At 40.5% G+C, this 23,920-nt stretch overlaps 1 protein-coding gene across 5 annotated transcripts in view; it reads right to left on the bottom strand.

The window, feature by feature from the left end:
- DDHD1 (DDHD domain containing 1) overlaps positions 1 to 23,171 on the bottom strand; it is a gene marked incomplete at both ends in the record, with an annotated part of 69,061 nt that extends 45,890 nt beyond the window's left edge. For all 5 annotated transcript variants that reach the window (XM_084240643.1, XM_084240641.1, XM_084240640.1 and 2 more), the window contains one exon: positions 22,349 to 23,171. In XM_084240643.1, the coding sequence (XP_084096769.1) occupies positions 22,349 to 23,171 (823 nt within the window). The remainder of the gene's footprint in view (positions 1 to 22,348) is intronic.
- Positions 23,172 to 23,920: the final 749 nt, after the last annotated feature.

Here is a 23,920-nt window from a genome sequence, read left to right on the forward strand (position 1 = left end):
ACTTGAGTGGTACTTGCCAATGTCTTGTCAGTTTACACTGTCGTATTCTATCAGTAATTAACATTTTATTTCATGATAATTACCTGATTCAGAGGAAGGAGTTGGACTGTTTTTCAAATGCAAAAGTACAGGGATTTTTTTTTTTTTGGGGGGGAGGGTGAACATTTTCTGGAAGGATGATACACATGCAGAAATGTACATAAATCACAACTATTAAGTTCAATTATCAATAGTTTTTTACAAGTTAACTATACCCAGGTCAAGAAAGAAAACACTATGAACACTTCAGAAAGCCCTGCTTGCATCTCCTTTCTAGGGTATTTCTCACCCGTCACCAAGGGTAATCATAATCCTAACTTCTAGGACTAAAGGTTAATTTTCCTTTTAATAATTTACATAATGGAATTATGTAGTATGTACTCTTTTTATTGGCTTCTTTGGCTCAGGCCCCTCCCCAACCTGTAATTCAACAAAACCAGGCTTTAGTACCTACAGAAGAAGGGAAAACTTAAAAGTTTAAAATTAAATATAACTACAGAGCCACTGTAGAAATAGCTCAAAGCTCTAAATTACTGCTCCAAATACTTTTTTAAAGCAGGGAAATCAAAGCAGCTATGGGCAAAGAAATACAACTCATGGCACATGGAGACCTCCAGGGAATATGACTTCCCAAGAAGAAAACAACTCTCTAGAATCCAACCACAAAGACACAGAAGCTTTTGCATGCCTATCAAATACAAAGTTCAATTGCTATAAAAAGAGAGAGAAGAAAATTCAGAAAGGCTAATCAAAGTGATTCAAGAAGATTCAGAAAACCTAATCAGAGATACAATAAACTTTAGAAAAACAAATGAATGAGTTTAGAAATAAAATTAATGAGCACAAAGCAGAAACTTTAAATGATAACAGAGGGCCTCCCCGGTGGCGCAGCGGTTGAGCGCTGGGTTGCGAAGCTGCCCGTGGCCTCTGCGGCGCCGGTTCGATCCCCGGCTGCTCCCCGGCCACTGGAGAAGGGTCCCACATGGCGCACAGACCTCTCCTGCCGCCCACTGCTCCCCTCAGCAGTGTACTTCGGTCCTTCTGCCTGCTCTGCTCCCCGCTCTGGGTCTGGTGAATTCTCTCACCCTCCCGCACTTCTGACTGTACCCAGTGCATGTATAAACAAAACAAACAAACAAACAAACAAATAAATAAAGCATGCCTCTATTAAAAAAAATAAATAAATGATAACAGAGATTCAGAATGCAAATAGTTCAAAAGAGAAAAATATAAAAGCAGAGTATACCAAATGGAGGACTGAATTCAATGGAGATAGTAATGCAAAAGAACAAAGGTGAAAAGAGGAGAAACACAACGGAAAAAAAAAATGAAGAAACGCTTTCAGAATTATCCTACTTCATTTGGAAAGGCCACTTAAGGAGGATAGGTATTCCAGAAGAGAGAAAAAAAAGAACTTTTGAGAAAAACTTCCCAAACCTGTGCAAGGCACTTAATATACAACAAAGCTAAATGAACATTTGGCTATCTAGATGCAATAAGATCTACAATTAAAGACACACAGTAGTGAAACTACCAAGAGTTTAAGACAAAGAAAGAATATTGAAGGTAGCTAGGGGAAAAAAAGCAGGTAACCTTTAAAGGCACTCTTACATTCTTAATTCTTACATCAAATGTTTCAACAGAAATTCTAGAGGCAAGGAGAGAATGTAATGGCATTTTTAATGATATTTAAATTACTCAAAGATATTATTATTATCTAAGAATACTATATCCCCAAGACTCTTTTTCAGATATGAAGAAAAAATAAATGTCCTTCTAAAAAACAAAAGCTGAAGTTTGCAAACACTAGACCTCTCCTACAAAATATGTTGAAAGGTACTCTCCTATTGCAACAGGGTGGTCCCCAGGAAAGGGGGAGGTTCCCTGCCCCACCCAAGGGAGGGTGGAGCTGAGCAGGAAGAGGAGAAGCTGCGGAAGAGACTGAGGAAGGAAGCAGGATGGAGCCAGAAGGAGACCTGGAGGAAGCGCATGGAGCCTAGAGACACGTGAAGAAACTGCGCTTGTCTTTTGGTCGTGGACTGGGTGACACAGATGTGGGTGAGACCCGTGGGGAGGTGACAATGGCAGCTTTTATCTTGATGTTGATTTTGCTCTTTTCCTTCCGGGCTTGTCCAGTTGTTTGTGACCCTTTTCTGTGGGTCCCCACTGGAAGATGCTTTAGACTTGTGGCAGGCTTTGGGGCCTTGCTCTGGGCCAATCCCATTTGGATGGACTTTTACCCACGAGGGGACGGGTAACTTTGGGTGCTTCATTTAGAAACTAGACTCTTTGCCTTACCTGTATTGTTTCCTAGTTTTATTAAAGTTCCTTCCCATTAAAGTCTCCTATGTTTTGTGTTGATGCGGCGGATGGCAGAACCCATGTAGAATAGGCAGGTTTGCGGGGTTTGGGCTGCCCCTCTCCCTGTCCTATAACACTATCTAGATTGAAGAGAGGCCCATAAAAAATTTATTAAGGAAATAGAACCAGAAAACAAATATAGAATGGCAGTAGCAAGTACCAATATGTCGATAATCACTGTTAATGTAAATGAATTGAAATCACCAGTCAAAAGGTACAAAATGGCTGGCTGAATCAGAAAACAAAGCCCAACTTTAAGCTGTCTTCAGGAGACTTATCTGAGTTCCAAGATAAGAAAAACATGGCAGGGCCTCCCTGGTGGCGCAGTGGTTGAGCGCTGGGTTTCGAAGCACTGGTTCGATCCCCGGCCACCGGGTGAGAGTCCCACGGGGCGTGCAGACCTTTCCCACCACCCGCTGCTCCCCTCGGCAGTGTATTTCGGCAGTCTGTCTGTTTTGCTCCCTGCTCTGGCTCTGGTGAATTCTCTCACCCTCCCGCGCTTCTGACTGTACCCAGTGCTTGTATAAATAAATAAATAAATATTTAAAAAAAAGAAAGAAAGAAAAAAGATGGGAAAGCAATACTACAAGCAAATACCATCTCCCCCTCCCCCCCGCAAAGGGCAGGGACAACTACACTTATATAAAAGTTTTCCATCTTAGAAAGTACCAAGAGACAAGGATGAACATTATACAACAATTAAGGGATCACCATAAGGGGAAGACATAACATTCATCAATACACGTGCAAAAAATGAAGGAGCATGAAAATAGATAAAGCAACTATTATCAAACTTAAAGACAGACAATAGCAACACAACAGTAGTATGGGACTTCAACATCCCACTTACATCAACTGGACAGAAAATCAAAAAGGAAACAATAACTTTAAACAAGGAGTCTAACTTCACATATTAAGGAACCAGAAAAAGAACAATGAAATATGTTTTGAAATGAAACAAAAATTCACAAGAACTAAATAAGAAAAATTAGAGTGAAAATAAATGAAATTGAACTGAAAAAGGCAGTTCAAAAGGCAATGAAACAAAAAACTGGTTCTTTGGAAGAAAATAAACCAATTTAGATAGATTTCTAACAACACTCAATAAGAATACAGAAAACTCTAGTATCATCAGAAGTGAGTTACAACAGAGATAGTAGAAATACAGAGGATTATAAGAGACTACTACGAACATCTTTATACCCATAAATCAGACACCGTAAATGAAATGCACACATTTTCAGGAAGAATAGAAAACCTGAGCAGACCAAATATAAGCAAGGAAATTGAAACAGTAATCAAAAGTCTGCCCCATACTAAAAGTCAAGTACCAGATCATTTCATTAGTGAGTTCTCCACCAAACTTTGAAAGAAAACTAACACCTATCCTTCTCAAATCCTCCAAAAAACATAAGAGGGAGTGCTTCTAAACACATTTTAAGAGGTCAACATTACTCAAAAGCAGTCAAGGATATCACAAAATAAACTTATTGACCAATATCCTTGATGATCATGGATGCAAATATCCTCAACAATATCTCAACATACTGAATTCAACAATACATTAAAAGCATAATACAAAAAAAAAAAAAAAAGCATAATACATCATGACCAAGTGGAATTTATTCCAGGGATTCAAGGATGGTTCAACATATAAAAATCATCAATGTAGCTTACCACATCAATAGAAACATCAAATCATATACCATATTAACAGATATAGAAAAAACTGACAATAGTTAAGATATATGATAAAAACATTCTAATAAATGGAGAGGCCATATATGCCAAACCCAGAACTAACATCATAGCCAATGGTAAGAATCTTAAAATTTTTCCTCTAAGATCAGGTATAAGACAAGATGTCTGTTTTTACCACTACTACTTAAAATTGTTTTGGAGGTCCTTGCTAGAGTAGTTAGGCAGGAGAAAGATGTAAAAGCAATCCAAATTGGGAAAGCAGAAGCAAAACTATCATTATCTGAAGATAAAATGAATATATATATATATAAACCCTAAAGCTTCACTAAAAAACTATTAACAATAATAAATCAGTACAGTGAAGTGATAGGCTACAAAAATCAACACACAAAATTCTGTTGTGTTCCTATATGCAAACAATAGAGAAATGAAGAAAATAACCCATTACAATTACCCATTACTCAAAAAAATTAAATACCTAGTTATTAACAAAGTCAGTGAAAGACATGTACAATGAAAACCATGATACACTGCTAAAAGAAACAGAAGACATACAAAAAATGGAAAGAGAGTTCATACTCATGGATTGGAAGAATTAGTATTGTGAAAACAGCCCCTTGCCCAAAGCAATATACATATTTAGTGCAATCTCTATCAAATTTTCCATGGTATTTTTTTTAAAGATTTATTTATTTATTTATACAAGCACTGGGTAAAGTCAGAAGCACAGGAGGGTGAGAGAATTCACCAGAGCCAGAGCGGGGAGCAGAGCAGGCAGAAGAAACAAAGTACAGTGCTGAGGGGAGCAGCGGGCGGCAGGAGAGGTCTGCGCACCATGTGGGACCCTCCTCCGGTGGCTGGGGAGCAGCCGGGGATCGAACCAGCGCCACAGAGGCTGCGGGCAGCTTTGCAACCCAGCGCTCAACTGCTGCGCCACTGGGGAGGCCCTTGCCTTGCATTTTTAATGTGTGCCCTTCTCACTGGTATAAGGTGGTATCTCATTGTGCTTTTGATTTGCATTTCCCTGATTATAAGTGATGCTGAACATTTTTTTTTTTCATATACCTGCTGGTGATTTGCATTTCCTCTTTTTTAGCTCTTCTGCCCATTTTTGGACTGGATTGCTTGTTTTTGTTGAGTTGCATGAGCTCTTTGTAGATTTTCGTGATCAGTCCCTTCTAAGTTGCATTGAGTGCAAAAATTTTCTTCCAATCAGTAGGGTGTCTTTTTGTTTTGGTTAGTGTCTCTTTTGCTGTTCAGAAGCTTTTTAGTTTGATGTAATCCCAGTTGTTTATCTTTTCCTTTACTTTCTTTGCTTTGGAGGATGTGTCTTTAAAGATGTTACTGAGATGTGGCCTCCTTGGTGGTGCAAGGCGTTAAGCACTAGCACTATGAAGCAGCCCCTGCAGCATGAGTTCGATCCCCGGCCGGCCAGGGAGCAACTCACATGGCACAGCAGACCTCTCCTGTCTTGCCCGCAGCTCCCCTCAGCAGTGTATTTCAGTCAGTCTGCCTGTTCTGTTCCCCACACTGTCTCTGGTGAATCCTCTCATCCTCTGTATCTCTGGCCTGTACCCCAGCTCTTGAATGCATAAATAAATCTTAAAAAAAATGAAGATGTTACTGAGATGTATGTCATGTAGAGTTTTGCCTATATTTTCTTCTATATATTTTATGTTTTCAGGTCTTACATTCAGGTCTTCTATCCATTTTGAGTTAATTTTTGTGCATGGTGTGAGGTAGTAGTCTAGCTTCATTCTTTTGCAAGTAGCAGTTTAGTTTCCCCAGCACCACTTACTGAACAAATTGTCCTTATTCCATTGCATATTCTTCGCTCCTCTGTCAAAGATTAGTTATCCATAAATATGTGGGTTTATTTCTGGGTTTTCTATTCAATTCCATTGGTCTGTGTGTCTGTTTTTTGTTCCAGTACCAACTGTTTTAATTATTATGGCTTTGTAGTACAGTTAGAAATCAGGGAGTTCTTCCTCCATTCTTCTTCTTTTAAGTAAGGGGAGTTTTGGCTATTCAAGGTTTTTTCTGGCTCCATATAAATTTCATCAATATTTGTTCTATTTCTTTGAAGAATGTCATTGAAATTTTCATCACAATAGCACTGACTCTGTAAATTGCTTTCAGTAGGATGGCCATTTTGATAATTCTTCCAATCCATGAATAAAGACTATCTTTCCATTTCTTTCTATCTTCTTCTATTTCTTTTAACAGTGTCTTCTAATTTTCTTTGGCTAGGTCCTTCACCTCTTTTGTTAGGTTTATTCCCAAGTATTTGATTTTTTTTGGTTTCTATTATAAAAGGCACAGCTTTCTTAATTTCTTCTTCAGATTGATTATTTGCATAGAAGAAGGCTACCAATTTTCATTTGTTGATTTTGTATCCTGCTACATTACTAAACTATAATTTTGATTAGTTTTTCTGTGGAGTTTTTAGGATTCCCTGTGTATATTGTATTGTCTGCAAATCATGATAGTTTTACTTCTTTCCCTATTTGAATTCCTCGTATGTATTTCTCTTGTCTTATTGCTCTGGTTAGGACTTCTAGTACTATATTGAAAAGCAGTGGTGAGAGTGGCCATCCTTGCCTTGCTCCAGATCTTAAGGGAAAGGCTTTCAGCTTTTCACCGTTGAGGATAATATTGGCTGTGGGTTTGTTGTATATGGCTTTTGTTATATTAAGGTATGTTCCTTCTATCCCAAGGATTTCGAGGGCCTTCATCATAAATAGATATTGAACTTTGTCGAATACTTTCCCAGCATCTATTGATATGATCACATGGTTTTTATTTTTCTTTTTGTTGATGTGTTGGATTACATTAGTTGATTTTCAGATGTTGAACCATCAGAAAATGTATGTCCCTGGCATAAATCCTATTTGGTCATGGTGTATTTTTCTTACGCATTGTTGGATTCTGTTGGCTAAGATTTTGTTGAGGATTTTTGCATCAATGTTCATTAGAGAGTTTGGCCCGTAGTTTTCTTTTCTTGTTTGGTTTTGGTAGTAGTATAATGTTGACTTCATAAAACGTATTTGGTAGTATTCCTTCCATCTCAATTTTTTGAAAGAGTTTTTAGGTAAGATAAGCACTAGTTCGTTTCTGAACATCTGGCAGAATTCATTTGTGAAACCATCTGGTGTTGGGCTTTCTTTTCTGGGGACAGTTTTGATTACTGTTTCAATTTCACTGCCTGTAATTGTCTGTTTGTATTTAATTTCTTCTTTATCAAGCTTTGGATGATTATATAATTCTAGGAATTTGTCCATCTCGTCTAGATTGTTGAACTTGTTTGCCTATAACTGTTCAAATAATCTGATTATTCTTTTGATTTCTGCTGTGTCTGTTGTAATTTCTCCTCTTTCATTTATGATCCCATTTGTTTTCTCCAGTTTTTAATTTGTGAGCCTGTCTAGAGGTTTGTCTATTTTGTTTATTTTTTTCAAATAACTAACTTTTGGTTTTGTTGATCGTTTGGATTGTCTTTTTGATTTCTAGATCACTTATTTCTGCTTTTTTATTTCCTTTCTTATACTGGCTTTGGGTTTTTTTGTTTTTCTTTTTCTAGTTCTTTGAGATGGGAGATTAGGTTGTCTCTTTGAGCTCTTCTTTGTTTCTTGATGTGAGCCTGTATTGCTATATACTTTCCTCTTATTACTGCTTTTGCTGTGTCCCATACATTCTGAAAAGTTGTGTACTCACTGTCGTTCATTTCTAGGTATTTTTTAATTTCTTCTTTGATCTCCTCATTAACCCAGTGGCCTTCCAGTAGTGTTGGTTTCAATCTCCATGAAGTAGGAGGATTCCCTGCTTTCTTTTCATTGTTTATTTCTAGTTTGATGCCTTTATGATCAGAAAAAATAGTTGGTATGATTCTGATCTTAATGTATCTGTTGAGGTTTGCCTTGTGACCCAATATGCGATCAATCCTAGAGTATGATCTGTGTGCACTTGAGAAAAATGTGTTCTCAGATTTTTTTTTGGGGGGGGTGCAGTGTCTTATAGTTGTCTGTTAAGCCCATGAGATCTAGGTCCTTATTTAGGGCCCTAGTGTCCTTGTTTTTATCTCATTGATCTGTCCATTGGTGAGAGTGGGGTGCTGAAGTCTCCTACAACACATGTATTTTCTCTAATGTCTGCTTTCAAGGCTGAATTATTAGCCCGGAATATATCAGACAATTATCTGAATTCAGACAACTGATATATTTTGGTGCGCCTTCATTTGGGGAGTATATGCTGATAAGTGTTATGTCTTCCTGATGTACTGTCCCCTTAATCATAATGTAGTGACTGTGTATCCTTTTTACCATTTTCATTTTGAAGTCTATTTTATCTGATATAAGTATAGCTGTTCCTGCCTTCTTTTTTGGTCCATTTGCTTGTAGGACTGTTTTACAGACTTTTACTCTCAATCTATGCTTATCTTTTGTATTAAAATGTATTTCCTATAGACAGCAGAAGGCTGGGTTCTGTTTTTTAGGCTAGCCTGCTACTCTGTCTTTTTTTTTTTTTTTTTATAGAGGCATGCTTTATTTATTTGTTTGCTGGTTTGTTTGTTTGTTTTGTTTATACATGCACTGGGTACAGTCAGAAGCGCGGGAGGGTGAGAGAATTCACCAGAGCCAGAGCGGGGAGCAGAGCAGGCAGAAGGACCGAAGTACACTGCTGAGGGGAGCAGCGGGCGGCAGGAGAGGTCTGCGCGCCATGTGGGACCCTCCTCTGGTGGCCGGGGAGCAGCCGGGGATCGAACCGGCGCCGCAGAGGCCGCGCGCAGTTTCGCAACCCAGCGCTCAACCGCTGCGCCACCGGGGAGGCCCTACTCTGTCTTTTTATTGATGAGTGTAGTCCATTTAAATTTAGAGTTAATATTGATACACTGGCATCCATATTTGCCATTTTGTTTGCCTTTTTGTGATTCTATCCCTTACCTATTCTGGTCTTCCTATTCATTCTTCTGTTGGTTTTGGCTTTAGGGCTTCTTGTAGTATTTTTTGGAGTGAGGGTTTAGTAGTAATGAATTTCTGGAGATTCTGTTTGTCTAGAAGGTCCTTATTTTTTCTTTGTAGAGGAAGGAGAGCTTTGTGGGGTAAAGTATTCTTGGTTGACATTTGTTGACTTCGATCTTTTAAAAATGTCACTCCATTCTCTTCTTGCCTGTAGTGTTTCTTCAGAGAAGTTTGATGTCAGCCTGGTTGGTTTTCCTTTACAGGTTATCTGTTTCTTCGACCTCATCATTTTCATTATTTTTTCCTTGTCTTGGACTCTAATAAAACTGTCCTTTTAAAATGTAAACAAACAAACAAAAACCTCAAAACCTTCCTTAGATCCAAGTCAAGAGTAAATTTCTCTGGAAACCTTTTAATAAATCTGAGGTAGACTAGGTCATCGCTCTTTTTGCTGAGTACACAGTAGATGAGTACTTCTAGAATAAAATAAATGTGCTTACTGAGGTTAAAACAATGTATTGAAAGAAAATTTTAATTACCAAAGAAGCACAAAGATGTCAGACTGTCAAAATAGTTTCTCCTCAGGCCAGTTAACTAGCTATAAATGAAGTATGGTCATTTCAGAATTTAATCTCTAAACCGTGTCAAAATCAAAAGAGAAAACAATCATAAAAGAGAGAAATGGGAGAGAAAAGAAAGGAACCTCCAAAAATTCACCAAACAATAGAAAACTTACAATGTCTGGCATCCAAAAAACCCCCTAGTTATTCAAAGAAGCATGATCGTCTAATGAATAAGCAACAAAAAAGTCAATAGCACCAGATCCATAAACAACACAGATGGTAAAATAATGAAAGGTGTTAAAATAATTATTACACTCTCTAGAGTCAAGAAGGTAAAGGAAAATTAAAACATGACAAGGAAAGAATAGATATCTAAATTCTTAGAAATGGAAAAAACAACATCGAAAATGAAAAGAACACCAAACACAAATAAGAACACTGCAATAGAAACCATTCAAAATGAAACAGGAAAAAGAAAACAAATAAAAATGCCAACCTGTGAAATATCAAAGACTTTCATGTAGGAGGAATCCCACAAAAGGGGAAGTGTGAACAGAAGAAAAAAATTCAGAGAAACAATAGCCAATCATTCTCCAAATTTGGTGAAAACTATAAATCCATAGTTCCGAGAAATTCCACAAATCCCATGCAGAAGAAATATGAGGAAAACCAAACCAACACACATGTATCATAATTAAGTTGTAATAAACCATCAGTAAAGGGAAGGGGATTAAGTTGAGAGGAAAAAAAAAAATCTAGCAGATAAAAGTATCTGCAAACTTTTCATCAGAAACTATGCAAGTGAAAGAGAATGGTATGACAAGTTCAAAGCCCTGAAGGAAAAAAGGCAATCTAGGATTCTTTAAAAAATGAAATAAAAATTTTTAGACAAAAGTTAAAAGAATTTTTCACCAGCAGATCTGCAGTATGAGAAACATTAAAGAAGTTGTTAAAGCAGAAGAACTTGATGAAAATTTCAATACTAAATGGAAATTTGAGTCTATATATAGGCATGAGGAACAACCAAATAATGAATAGTTGGTAAACATGAGATTCCTCATTTAAAAGGAAGTCTCTTTAAAATTGCTTAAACAATTCTTTTGGGGTTTAAAACATATGTAAGAAGATGCATAACAGCAGCAAACTGGCTAAGAAGGGATCAATGGAAGTACATCAATAAAGTTCTTTCACTCTACACGAAATAACAATTTTTAAGTTAGACTTCAAGCGAAAGAAGTACACTGAAAATCCTACAGCAACCACAAAAAGAGTCTGTTAACTCTTTTTTTAAAGACTGTTAAAGGCTAACAGACGATGATTCTATCCTTTAAATAAGCAGATACACACTAAATTTGGAAAATTCTATTTTTTTCCTTGAATTCTTGGAGACTTGAGATTAAAGGACAACTAAAACAGTATCTATTGAAAGGCAAGGTAAGCATCAGATGTTATACAAGTCAGTAAAAAGAATTCAGCTACAATTTTTTTTTTAAAGATTTATTTATTTATACAAGCACTGGGTACAGTCAGAAGCGTGGGAGGGTGAGAGGATTCACCAGAGCCAGAGCCCGGAACAGAACAGGCAGATGATACACTGCTGAGGGGAGCAGCAGGCGCGGCAGGAGAGGTCTGTGGCGCCAAATGGGACCCTCGCCAGCAGCCAGGGATCCAACTGGCACTGCAGAGGCTGCGGGCAGCTTTGCAGGCCAGCACTCAACCGCTGCACCACCAGGGAGGCCCTCAACTACAATTTTTAACAAGTTGTTAAAGATCAAGTGTGGGCTACAGTGGGTTGTGTAGAACCCCTGGGGACTCAGATACAAGAAGAAACTACATCCCTTTATACATTCTTCTTCAAAGATTTTACCAGGAGTTCATAAGGAGAACTGGGGAAAGAGTACAAAACCTGAGGAAATATCCCTTGTGGAGCAGACCTACAGGAGAGGACTATGGCAGCCGTGGGAAAGGTGTGAAGCCTTATCTGGACCCCTCCTATCTCACCTATGGAATAAAAGCCTTAAAGTGCTACTAAGAGGACAGCAAATGCTGTTGCTTTTAGGGCACAGGTAAAGACCCATAGCAACTGGGAGAAGCAAAGGAGAAAAATAAAACAATTAACCTTGATGCGGGGGCAGGAAACTGCTGGAATAAGAGCAAAATCATGGAGAAGGTCCCACTCAACAGTCAAAGACAATGTGACTAAAGGAACTCCCTCATGATGCAAAGGGTTAAGTATCAGCACTAGGAAGTTATCTGCAGCCACTGCAACAGGAGTTTGATCCCCGGCCAGGGAGCTACCCACATGGCGCAGCAGACCTCTCCTGACTTGCCTGATGCGCCCCTCAGCAGTGTATGTCAGTAGATCTGTTTGTTCTACCCCCCACTCTATCTATAGTGAATCCTCTCATGCCACCCCCATACCTCCTGGCCTACACTCCATTTCTTAGATGCATAAATAAATAAATCTTTAAAAAATAATAAAATAAGTTGATCAATCTCTGACCCAAAAGGCCAAGCAAAGACAAGATGCCCCAATTTCCTACATTAAAACTCAAATGTGCTAGGGCCTCCCCGGTGGCGCAGCGGTTGAGCGCTGGGTTGCGAAGCTGCCCGCGGCCTCTGCGGCGCCGGTTCGATCCCCAGCTGCTCCCCGGCCACCAAAGGAGGGTCCCACATGGCGTGCAGACCTCTCCTGCCGCCCGCTGCTCCCCTCAGCAGTGTACTTCCGTCCTTCTGCCTGCTCTGCTCCCCGCTCTGGCTCTGGTGAATTCTCTCACCCTCCGTGCTTCTGACTGTACCCAGTGCATGTATAAACAAAACAAACAAACAAATAAATAAATAAATAAAACATGCCTCTATTAAAAAAAAAAAAAAACTCAAATGTGCTATAACAGAAGTTCAGCGTTGTTTAACAAAAAGTTGAAAAATGCAAAAGAAGAATAAACAACATACCATCAATACATAAAACTGTCCACAAATATGGATGAGACATGTCCCAAATGTTGGAAATATTAGAGAATTTTAAAGACCTATGATTAATATGGTATAATCTAGTGGTAAAGGTGGGCACCATGCATAATTAGATGGATAATTCACAGAGAGATGGAAACAACAGGAATTAAAAAAAAATGCTATGTTAAGAACATGGTGAGAGATAAAGAGTATCTTCTTAAAGATTCATTAGTAAATAGACTCAACAGGCTGAGGGAGAATCAGTGAACTTTAAGTTAGTAGAAATTACCTAAACTGAAATACATACACGAAAAAGACAAATTAGAAAAATTAAAAAATAGAACAGAGCATCAGGAGTTGGGGGACAACATCAAATGATCTAATATATATGTAATTTGAACCCCCAAATCTCAGAAACCACCCACTAGCATTAATATAAAAATGGTATCCCTAAAAGCTAAAGATGGTTATGAAATGGAAAGGGTTATGAAACAGTGAATCCAAAAGGCAGGAAAAGGGGGGGGGGGGCAACAAATAATGGCACAAATGAAAACAACAGCAAGATGGTAAATTTTAACTCAATTTAGTATTAATGTCAAATATAAACACCATATATCTGTTATATATTATATATAAGTGAATATATATATATACACACACAGAGAAAGAGAGAGCGTGCATCACTGAATTTGAAGAAATTTTGATAGAGCTATAGCTTCACTCTTCCTTATTCACAAATAAAACAGGCCAACCACACACTTTTTAATTTCCAGAAGCTAGGTTTCTACTTCAACAGCAAACACATCAGCTGTCTTGAACACAATAATTAATATTTATTGAATCAGGTGCTAAGTGTTTCATATAAATGTATTTCCATGGAATCTTCATAACAACCCTGTGAAGCAGGAATTATTAGCCCCATTTACAAAGGAGAAACTAGGTCACAGATTATAATTTACCCAAAGTCATACAGCTATGGAAATTCAAGGATTCAAACTAAGGGAATCTGAAAACAAAGATCTTTTCTGAGTCTACTCAGAAGAGTACTTTTATTGCCAATGCTGGAAAATAGATGGCTGTTTCAAAATGCTGGACTCCGAGTAGATTAATATTTGAAACTAGATCTTGCACTAGGTTCCAGAATGGAGGTACCATCCCTACAACTGGTATTCAACTGCAGGTCAATTAAAAGGAATTCCTCAACGTTTTCATGCTGAGGTCTCCAGTGTAGAGGAATCATGGGCTATTTCTTTCTTGCCAACATGGCAGAAAACCAAGAACACGACTGGCTCTGCGTCAATAGAGACTGTGCAGTCTTTCAGAAAGCTGTAAAGTTCTCTATTGTATCAAAAATCCTGGTAGTTGGTAGAGATGTCCTAAATGAGCTTCTGGGGTAGAGTCAGTACCTCCCATATCTGGTGATGAGATCTGCATACCAAAAAAAGTAGATGCTCAAGAATTCAGAATGTTTTTATTTCTTTCCCATAGGCAGTAGATTTGTACAAGAATGACTGGTGTACTCCTCTGGGACCCAAGCCAGGAAGCTCTTTCTGGGGCCTGAACGATTAGACAAGCATCAGTCAGTTTTTCAAATGAGGAAGCAACAGTTATAGGGGTTCAAGGGCTGTGCCTAATTGAGAGTTAATTACCAAGACAGCAGGCCAAGAAATGCTATCTCAAAAAAGAGATGACAAATCAAAATGGGACAAGTTGAAAGCCAAGAATGTCAGTGGGTTGTAAATTTGAAAGGGTAGAAGCAGCAGGGAAATGGGGAAATAACAACTAATTGTTAAACAGCATTTACTATCATCATGGACTGTTTCAAGATTGTTAAATATTTTAATGCATTTATCACAGCAATTTTGAGATGGAAACTATGATCTACATTTTACAGAAGAAACTGAGGCAGAAAGAACTGAAGTTGTCCAAAGTCTCATAGGCAGTATACGGCAGAGTTGAGATTTGGAACAGTCTGCTTCCTGTGGTCATTTACATTCATAAACATTACACAGTGCTGTCTCTCTAGGAAAACCAGTAAGAACTGAAAGGAAGGTAGCAGAGTTGTGGTAAAGAGTAGATTTGAAAACAAATGTAAATTATGTATGCCCTTAAACCAAATACCACAATTTTGTTCATAAAAGACAGAATCTTGCCCGGCAGTCAGAATTCTAAGTAATTCAATCCCGAATAAGGGGCATTTAGCATGTGTGAGGCATAGGTCTGCTCTTCTGCCCCACTTAAAATAGTGCAATCATGTAGTTTACATAAAAGAACAGGCCAAGTATAGTAAACACATTAAAGAACAAACTACAACTATATTTTACAGATTCTAAAATATTTTTACAACTTTTTTGTGTGAAAGACAAAAGAGCAGAATCATGGGTAGCAGTGTTAATCTTAAATGGTGGCTGGATACACAGTAAAGGCAGGCATTGTTCATAAACCTTACAGACATGTATATGGGTCTCTTTCAGTGAAAGCCATATAGTAAGGGTTTATTTCAGCAGTGGAGAGCCAGCAAGGAATAGTGAGTGCTACTAAAAAGCTTGAGCAGCCATATTGTGCTTTCCTCAGTTCGAGTAATCGTTAACAACCTCTTTAGAGTAGACTCTTTCCATTGACTGTCTTTTGGTGTACAGCAAAGATTTTATTTTCCAAAGCATAAAGAAAACTGGGGGTACTTAATGTTTAAAGATATACCAAACATTAAACTGCAAGTTTTACTGAAGATCCAGGAGGGTAAATCAAGAGGGCATGGACACTTTGCCTACCTAGAAGCAATTCTAGCATGGGAAGAAAATAATGCATTCAAATAAGACAATACTAATTGAAAGTTGATCAAATAATATGTAGTAAAATACAAGGGTGAAATTGTGTTTAACTATGTCTGTATCAGGACTCAGAAGTTAATCCCAACTCTGCTTCCTCTGCATCATCTAAAGTAACTGAGCAGCACATTTTATGGCATATGACTTAGAAATCTTAGGGTTTAGCATAGTTTATCCAGTTATTTGTCCCCTATCATGTGTCTCAAGGATTACCCTGCATTTGTTGAGAATGCTAGTTCACTGAGAAGAGGAAAAGGGAAAATTATTGACATGAGCTATTTACAATTGTGTATGAATAATTATATTCTAGCAAATAAAAGCTTAACTCTCAACTGTTCGGAAAGCTATACATTCAGAAGCAACTTATATTTCTCTAAGAATTCTAGATATCTAAGGTGTTGGGATACAGAAGTACCAGTAACAATGTACTGCTTTTTTAAACATTAAATCTGTCCATCATTTACATGTTTATGTAACTCTGGGTTTACATTTTAACTCCTCCTTATGTGAACATGCTTCACTCACCCTCCACCAAACCTCCTGTGCTTAATGCCCTATCTCCTTTGCCGGATTCCCTCCTCCTTCACCCAAGTTCTCTCTGGTAACCAGCATGTTTTTCACTGTGTTTTTCACAAAGTATGCTGTACTTTGCCATTATATGTGTTTTTTTAAATTTATATTCCACAGAGAAGTGAAGCCATCTGATATCTGTCCTTTACTTTCCGACTTATTTCACTTAGCATAATCACCTCAGGTTCCATCCATGTTGCCCCAAAAGGTACTATTTCAATAATGTAATGTAATTATCAAAGTCTGGCCTTGCCCTCAATCATTCAACAACATTTATTTGAACATACAAGTGCAAGGATTATAAAGATCAACTAGATAATACTTAATGAATTAAGATACAAATATTAGAATATAAATGAGTATAATTTATTGCATGAAAATCAGATACAATTAGAAAATCACCCAAAATAAAATAATTTCATACAATTATATCAATATTGCTCCAGGTCTTTTTCTGGCACAGGCAAACCCTACTTTTCACCATCTTGAATTTCATTTGTCCCTTAATGCAAGAAGTATAAAAAAGTAACTATATTGTGTTTTTCATCCCATTAATCCACTTATTTGTTAGAGATACACCAGCTTTTGTGGGAACAATTTTTCTTTACCAAGGAGACTCAGTAGAATCTTAGATTATACATATTAAAATGACTACGGAAAATTACGCTTTTTCCTTGATCTGCTTATTAAACAAATGTTCAGGAATGTATTGTGGCAAAAAGGAGACTATCTGTATCTATATCCTTTATCAGTGCTCAAAATTTTCTTGATAAGACAGTTTAAATTCCATTACACTCATGGAATGATAAAGGTCTTAGATCAGATTCCCCAACAATCAGGGATTCAAGAACTGCCTAACTTCCAACCTCTTCTGTCAGTAATCTCCATCTGTGGCTTCCTGTGAACATATTCCACATTTCCTTCTCACTTTTCTATGTCATTGCTCTCCTCACCCAGTGTCCATAATTCTCATAGGTTTGTTGACTACCATTATCTACCCTTTTCTGGTTTTCTACAAGAAAGGACCAGTCCTAGAGTTCTAGACATGAAAGATGTTAGCAAAGCAGAAACTGTTCGGCAAGATGTAAAGATGAAAGATGTAGGAAATAAAAATTTGGGAGAAAGAAGAGATAGATCTCTTATGGCTAAATAGTACAGGAGGAAAGAAAGGGAGCTACAGGGGGAGGAGAAATAAAACACTTGCACAACATGCATTATTACATTTGAGCTATATACAAAGTGGATCAATAGTAGATGATTTTTTTAAGCTATTAGTACAGTGTAAAGGAAAAGTCCTTAATACTTGATCAAGAATACCAAGTCCTGCTCTCCACAGATCACTCACTAATCATTCAGAACCTTGTGCTGTTTCCACAGGCTTCTGAAAAATACAGACTAAAGCAGGTCTGATCCAGAATGGGGTTCTCAAGACTTCTCCCAGAATTCTGCAAACCTGAGCAGTCAAGGTCCCAGTGCAGCTCAAGACTACTTTGCAGTCTGGGATAGTGGGAGATAATATAGTAAAAAGAGTAAGAGATAAAAAGTCTTCAATACTTTTTCAGATTCAGGCATTTCAGTCCCTGACCCTGTAAGTCTGCTTTATTGTTTCTTTTTTTAAGTTTCATCAATTTGAAACTAGTTTACATAACCATATAATTTAGGAGTACAACTTCACACCTCCACATGTGAATGTGCCTCACTTTCCCTCCAACAAAGCTCCACAACCCTGTCATCTTCCCTCCCCAATCCTTCCTCTGGAAACCTGTATATTAGCTATAAAGTATAAGAATTATTCTTGTTGTTAGGCTGGTTTTTTCATTTTGGTTATGCATATTCTACAAATGAGAAAATCTGCTTTACTGGTGGAAGATACTGGGCCTTCTACTAGCTCGGACTTCATTATTTTTCCATGATGTACTGTGCTGTGCTTCATAAAGGATTATTAATTATTATCGCTACTAATTTTTTAAAAGATTTATTTATTTATGCATACAAGAGCTGGGGTGTAGGCCAGAGGTGCAGGTGAGTGAGAGGATTCACTAGAGATAGAATGGGGAGCAGAACAGGTGGACTGACTGAAATACACTGCTGAGGGGAGCAGCGGGGAGACAGAAGAGGTTCACTGCGCCATGTGAGTCAGCTCCCTGGCCGGGGATCGAACTCATGCTGCAGTGGCTACAGATAACTTCATAGTGCTAAGACTTAACTCCTTGCGCCACCAGGAAAGTCCTAGTTACTAATTCTTGACTAAAAAACCTGAGAGGGTTACAGTTATGCCAATTAATGAGTATATAATTTGGGTACCTGCAGAAAAGCCATGTTTTTTCCTACTTCATTTTACTGGGAATATTATCTCTTCAATATATCATAAAGACTGGTTAATTTCTAAAGTGTTTAAAATGGAAAATGGTTTATAATTATAATGCAAGTCAGTCTTTTAAGCAGATCAGAAAAGGGGGCAGTGGGAAGGGAGAGGAAGAAAACTATGGCTTACAGTTAGTGACTACTTCTAGAAACTATACATTCATATATATGTACTTGGCCAATTAAATATTTAGCCAATGAATGGAAATTATATATTCCCTAGTGCATGTTGCACAAATCACTACCATCGGAATTGCTATGAGAATATTCTAAACTCATCAAATATTTTTATAATGTATAATATACCTTGCTATCACTATTACTAAATACTTTGGCAATTTTTTTCTTCTTGGTTTTTTTTTTTTAAAGATTTATTCATTTATGCATACAAGAACCAGGGTACAGGCCAGAAGTGTGGGGAGGTAAGAGGATTCACCAGAGACAGAGTGGGAAACAGAATGGGCAGAGACTGAAATACACTGCTGAGGGGAGCAGCGGGCGAGTCAGGAGAGGTCTGCTGCGCCATGTGGGTAGCTCCCTGGCCGGGGATCGAACTCGTGCTGCGGTGTCTGTGGACAGCTTCATAGGTTGCATCTTAACCCCGTGCGCCACCAGGGAGGCCCCCATTTTTTTTCTTATTATTCTTTATAAACATTCTTTCACCCTTATGAGGTATAGGTGAATAACAAAAACCCTGGATACTCAACAATTTTGCACTGATCAGCCTTATTAACTTTTACGTGAACTTCTACAAGTAAGGTGTTGTAGAATATATACAGACATAATAAACACATAGTACTTTGTGCAAATCACTGTTCTACATATATAAAAACCCTCAAAACAAGCCTAAGAGGTGGCTACAAGCAGTTTAGGAAAAACACTAGGGGAAAAGGGAGGTCACGTAGTCATTACTCAGCAATGATCAGTTTTTATCTAAAATGTCCACATGCAGTCAGAAAGATAACTAAACAGACAATAAAAAAATTTTTCAGTTTCATATGTACTACTATTGGCTTTCCATCTACAGAAGACAAATTCTGTTCCCAATTCATGTAACCCAAACTTGTTCAAAATTTATTTGCTACTAAGAGTTCAAAAGGAAGAGTAACTATAACACCTTTCTTTTACGCTAGGCACAACTAACCTGTTGGCCTGATGCCCAGGTGCAGTAGGCTCAGTTGGGTCACAAAAGTCTAAATGGCCAATGGATTACGCAGGAAATTATTGGACTTTTCTCTTCTCGTTACTATTACTCAGAAAGTTTCCAGAAATGTTAAAAAAGAAAAATAAAGTGGGAGGAAGGTCAAAAGCTGCCAAGTCTTTCCATTTGAAGGAAGAGTGGAGAGACCAAAGGGGGCTGCACCCTTCCTAGAAGGTGTGGAAACCTATATAATAGAGACCTGAAGAACCAACTGGCACAGTTACATGGGATTTTGTGAAAAGTGGTTAATTACAGACAAAAAGCACTATTGTGTTTTCACTGTAATTCACATGAAAGCGTGGGACACCCACAGACATGTGTCCTGCCTAAAACTATTTAGAAAATGTGAAAAGTCACAATAGATGTTACCAGTTAAAAAATATTTTTTATAATTTGTCTACTAGCTGTCTGCTTTAGGAAAGATGTGAGAAGACTTAAGTTTATGTGTCCTTTTAGGTTAACTTTGGTAGTCCCTTACTGTTTCTCACTAGATTTGACTCTTAACATTCTAATGATATATTCCCCAACTCTCCATTCAACTTCTGTATTATCACTAGTCACCTAACTAATAGAGAACCTTCAACTCTTGGGCTGCCATTAATCACAGGATAAAGTCTAAACTTCTTAGAACTTCATAGTCAACCTTGTTCTTTCTCTAGCTGCTCTTCCAAATGTGCCACCAACAGGCAGGTGCTCCCTTCACAAACTCTTCCTTCCCTAACCAACGCCTGTGTCTCTACAATGGTCAAACCCCAAACCTAACCTGTGGCTTGGCCTCCGCTGTTGCAGTACTAAATTCCTCAAAATGCCATGCAGTTTCATGCTTCTGTGTGTCCTTGCAGGTTACCACATTTAGCTGGGGAACGCCTCCCCTTCCATCTCTCTTTCTTCTGCCTGATTAGATTCATGGACACTGCACTGTCACCATTGTGAACTGCTTTACTATTTTCTGAGTGACCTTGAACAATTTATTAATTTCACTGAGCCCATTTCTTTATATATAGAATATTAACATTAATTTACTCTAAGAAATAATGAATGTGGAAAAAAAATCACTTTGTAAAGTTACAGCACTATGTAAGCATTAACAATTTTATCATAAGCTAAAGCAAGCCAGTATTCTAGGTGAATATACTTCAGCTGATCTAAGGACAAGATACATCTCTTGGTTTCCAGTGCCCTCTCCAAGGATGCCTTGCATTTGAACCAACTTTCTGGAACTACTAAGTCCTTGACCTCTATCTGCAAAGGAAAAAATTTTATAGTGATGTCTAGGTCACTTTAAGAAAAGACTTAATGGTAAGTTCCTGAAGGGTAAGGATTGTCCTTTTCCCCCCACCTTCCCTTTCTCCTCTTCACAAGAGTACAGTATTATGCACATATGCAAATACGTAGTAAATGAAAGTGCTGAAAGAATTAGTGAACATAAACAGAACCTATCCTTAGAAAGCTTCCAATCAACCAGAAGGATGTGACAAATTCCATAAGAATCTGGCTTTGTCAAAATGGTAACAAATGTCTTCAGTCATTTAAAATGTGGTAAGAAATTAAATTTCCTGGTTATTTTATTTGGTGATTTGATAGTCTTAGTGACTCATGCTTTAACATATGAATGTTTTAACATTGAGTTATTGATATAATCCAATACCTATTTATTTTGATTTATTTATGATTAATTTTATCTATTGCACTAGGCCCTATGAAAGTACAAAGATAAAGGTAATGGACTCTGCCCATAAGATGCTAAACATATAAAAGAAAATTAAATCATTAACACATATAATTAATACCAGGCAGAACGCTGTAATATGTACAGAAGACTTAAAGCTAGTGACAGTAAACGAAGATACCTGAGTTAGGGCCCTGGGCCCATAAAAATTAAAACGGTGTTATTACAAATTGTTGATGGTCCACAGCTTCTATTTTTCAAGAATATCCATTACAAATTAAGAATATCCATTAAAAAATATTTGTTACATTCAATCGCAGGATTTCTGATCATCTCCCTTAATCACATTTAATTATAAAATTAATTATGTTGCTGTCTAAGTGAATAAGCACCCACTGGAAACACACAGTTCAATGCCCTTTAGGTACATGTTACCTCATTTAATTTCCACAATAGCCCTCTGAGGTAAATGAAATTATCCCTATTTTACAGATGCAGAAAACAAGGCATAGGCCTTGGGATTTTTCAAGGTTACGAGGCAGAATTAAAAATATGTAAAGAAGGACTTAGACATAAACGAGTATTGCACAGTGAGCAGACCCCCTCGCCAGGTTGGCTCACGCCTTGCTTTGCACCTTTCATGCCCCCGGGGGGGGAGAGGGGAACATCTCCTTCCCTTTCCCGCCAGGGATTCATTTTTCTTTTCCCGATTCCACACCGAACTGTTGATTCTCGCGCAGAGCCTCTCAAACGTTCCCACTCCAAAGGACAAGTTGCTATTTAAATCATAGGCAGTTCAGGGTAAATGAGACAGAATCAGATGCCCGGGTAGGCAAAGCTCCGATGGGGTCACGAAATGAAGCCTTCCTGGCTTGCCTCCAAGGGATGCCAGCAGCACTCGGCTCACCCAGGGCAGGCGGCGCTCCCCGGGCAGTATCTTCCTGTGACCTCGGGCAGCTCGGGCTCTGCCTTCTGCTCTCGCACCCATCACCCCATCACCCCGCGGCTCTGCCTGCACCACCTCCATCCAGCTCCGACCCAGGGCCAGGCCTGACGCGCCTCCCTCCCCACAGGTCAAGCCCCCGCCCCACTCGCGACGAGCCGGCCCCCCGCCCCGTCCCCTCGCCCCGCGGGTCACTCACGGTTCCAGTACACCGGGTAGCACTCTCCCTGGGTCACGTCCACCTCGTAGAGGCCGCCCCGCACACACACCCGCTCGACGTTCACCAGCTCCTCCATCTCGGGCTCCGGCCCCGCCGCGCGCGGGCAGAAGCCGCAGACGCCGTCCTCATCCTCGTCCTCCGCCGGGGAGGCCGGGCCGCCCGCGGGGTCGCCGTCCGGGTCCTCGGCCTGGGGCTGGCCGCCCGTGGCCTGCAGCAGGGTCCGGAAGGCGAGCTCGATGCGGAGCGAGTCGTAGCCGATGAAGGGCTTCCAGGTCTTCTTGTCCTCCTTGTAGAACCAGCGCACCTCCTCCGGGCCCAGCTCCGTCACCACCTCGTAGCGGTGCCGGGCGGCGGAGCCCCCCGGCCGGGTGCGCTTCCTCTCCCCGGGGCCCCCTCCCGCGGCCCCGCCGCCTCCGGAGTTGGACGCGACCAGCGGCGGCTGCTGCGCCGGGTGCAGCGACGAGGTGCTGCCGGCGCCGCCGCTCTCGCCCTCGCTGTAGTAGCGCAGCGAGGACCCCGACTCGGCCGAGCTGAAGTCATAGTTCTCGTCACTGAGGCAGGGGTCCAGCGCCAGCGGGTGGCCGCGGTCCTCGGCGCCCGGCGCCAAGTGCAGCCCCGGCTCCCCGCGCAGCAGCGCCAGGGGCACCTGGCCGTCGCCGGGGTCCCCGCCGGGCAGGTGCTCGAAGCAGCAGACGCCGCCGCCGAACGGGGGCTCCGCGTCCGAGCCCAGCTCCCAGGCGGCGCTGCCGCCCCGGCCGTTAGGCTCCGGGCTCCGCGGGGAACCGCGGCCGGGGTAATTCATGGTGTGGAGACACCGCCGGCAGTGCGGCCCCGCGCCGAGCCGCGGCCCCCGGCGCTTCCGCCACACATTCAACGCCGCCGCCCACTCCACCCCGAGTTTTTAATCTTTCAAATCCCGACCCCGGCTGCGGCGGCGGCAGCAGCGGCGCCGGCGGCTCCGCCCCCCTCAGGCTCGCGGCCGCCGCAGTCGCGTTCCGCGGCCCGCCCATTGTCGCGCAGCCCGACGTAGGCGGCGCTGGGCGCGCGGCCCCGCCCCCTGGCGGCGCGCGCCGCCCCGGAAGCGCTGTGGCCGCAGGCGCCGTGCGCGAGCCGCGCCCCTCGCGGGTGCCGCTGTGGGGTCAGCTAAGGGCGCTCGGTCACCCTTCGGGTACCTCGAGACCCCTGCGACTCGAGTTCTTGAAACGCGGGTTCGCACTGGGGGCGTGGCTTACATTCCTCCCCAGCCGGAGCCCGAAATGCTTACGCTGCTTCTCAGAGGGCCCTAGGGAACTGGATTCTCCTGCCAGGCTGATGTGACCTTAATTAAGTCTTCTTGCGGCAGCAGCTGGACCTTCTCAGTCACCTCGTTCTAGCCCCTCCAGAATGGTGGTCCACGCGAGGCCTGCCACCCCTTGTCCTGGGCATGCTAACGTTGGCGTCCCCACTCCCACTCAGGAACCCGAGTCTAAACCACCCTTCTTGTGCCACCTCTATTACTGCTTATCTTTCAGTACTTACATCCTGTTTTCTCAACCTCGTGATGAGGTCCCT

Source organism: Talpa europaea (genome assembly GCF_964194135.1).
Source record: "Talpa europaea genome assembly, chromosome: 8".
Classification (NCBI taxonomy): domain Eukaryota; kingdom Metazoa; phylum Chordata; class Mammalia; order Eulipotyphla; family Talpidae; genus Talpa; species Talpa europaea.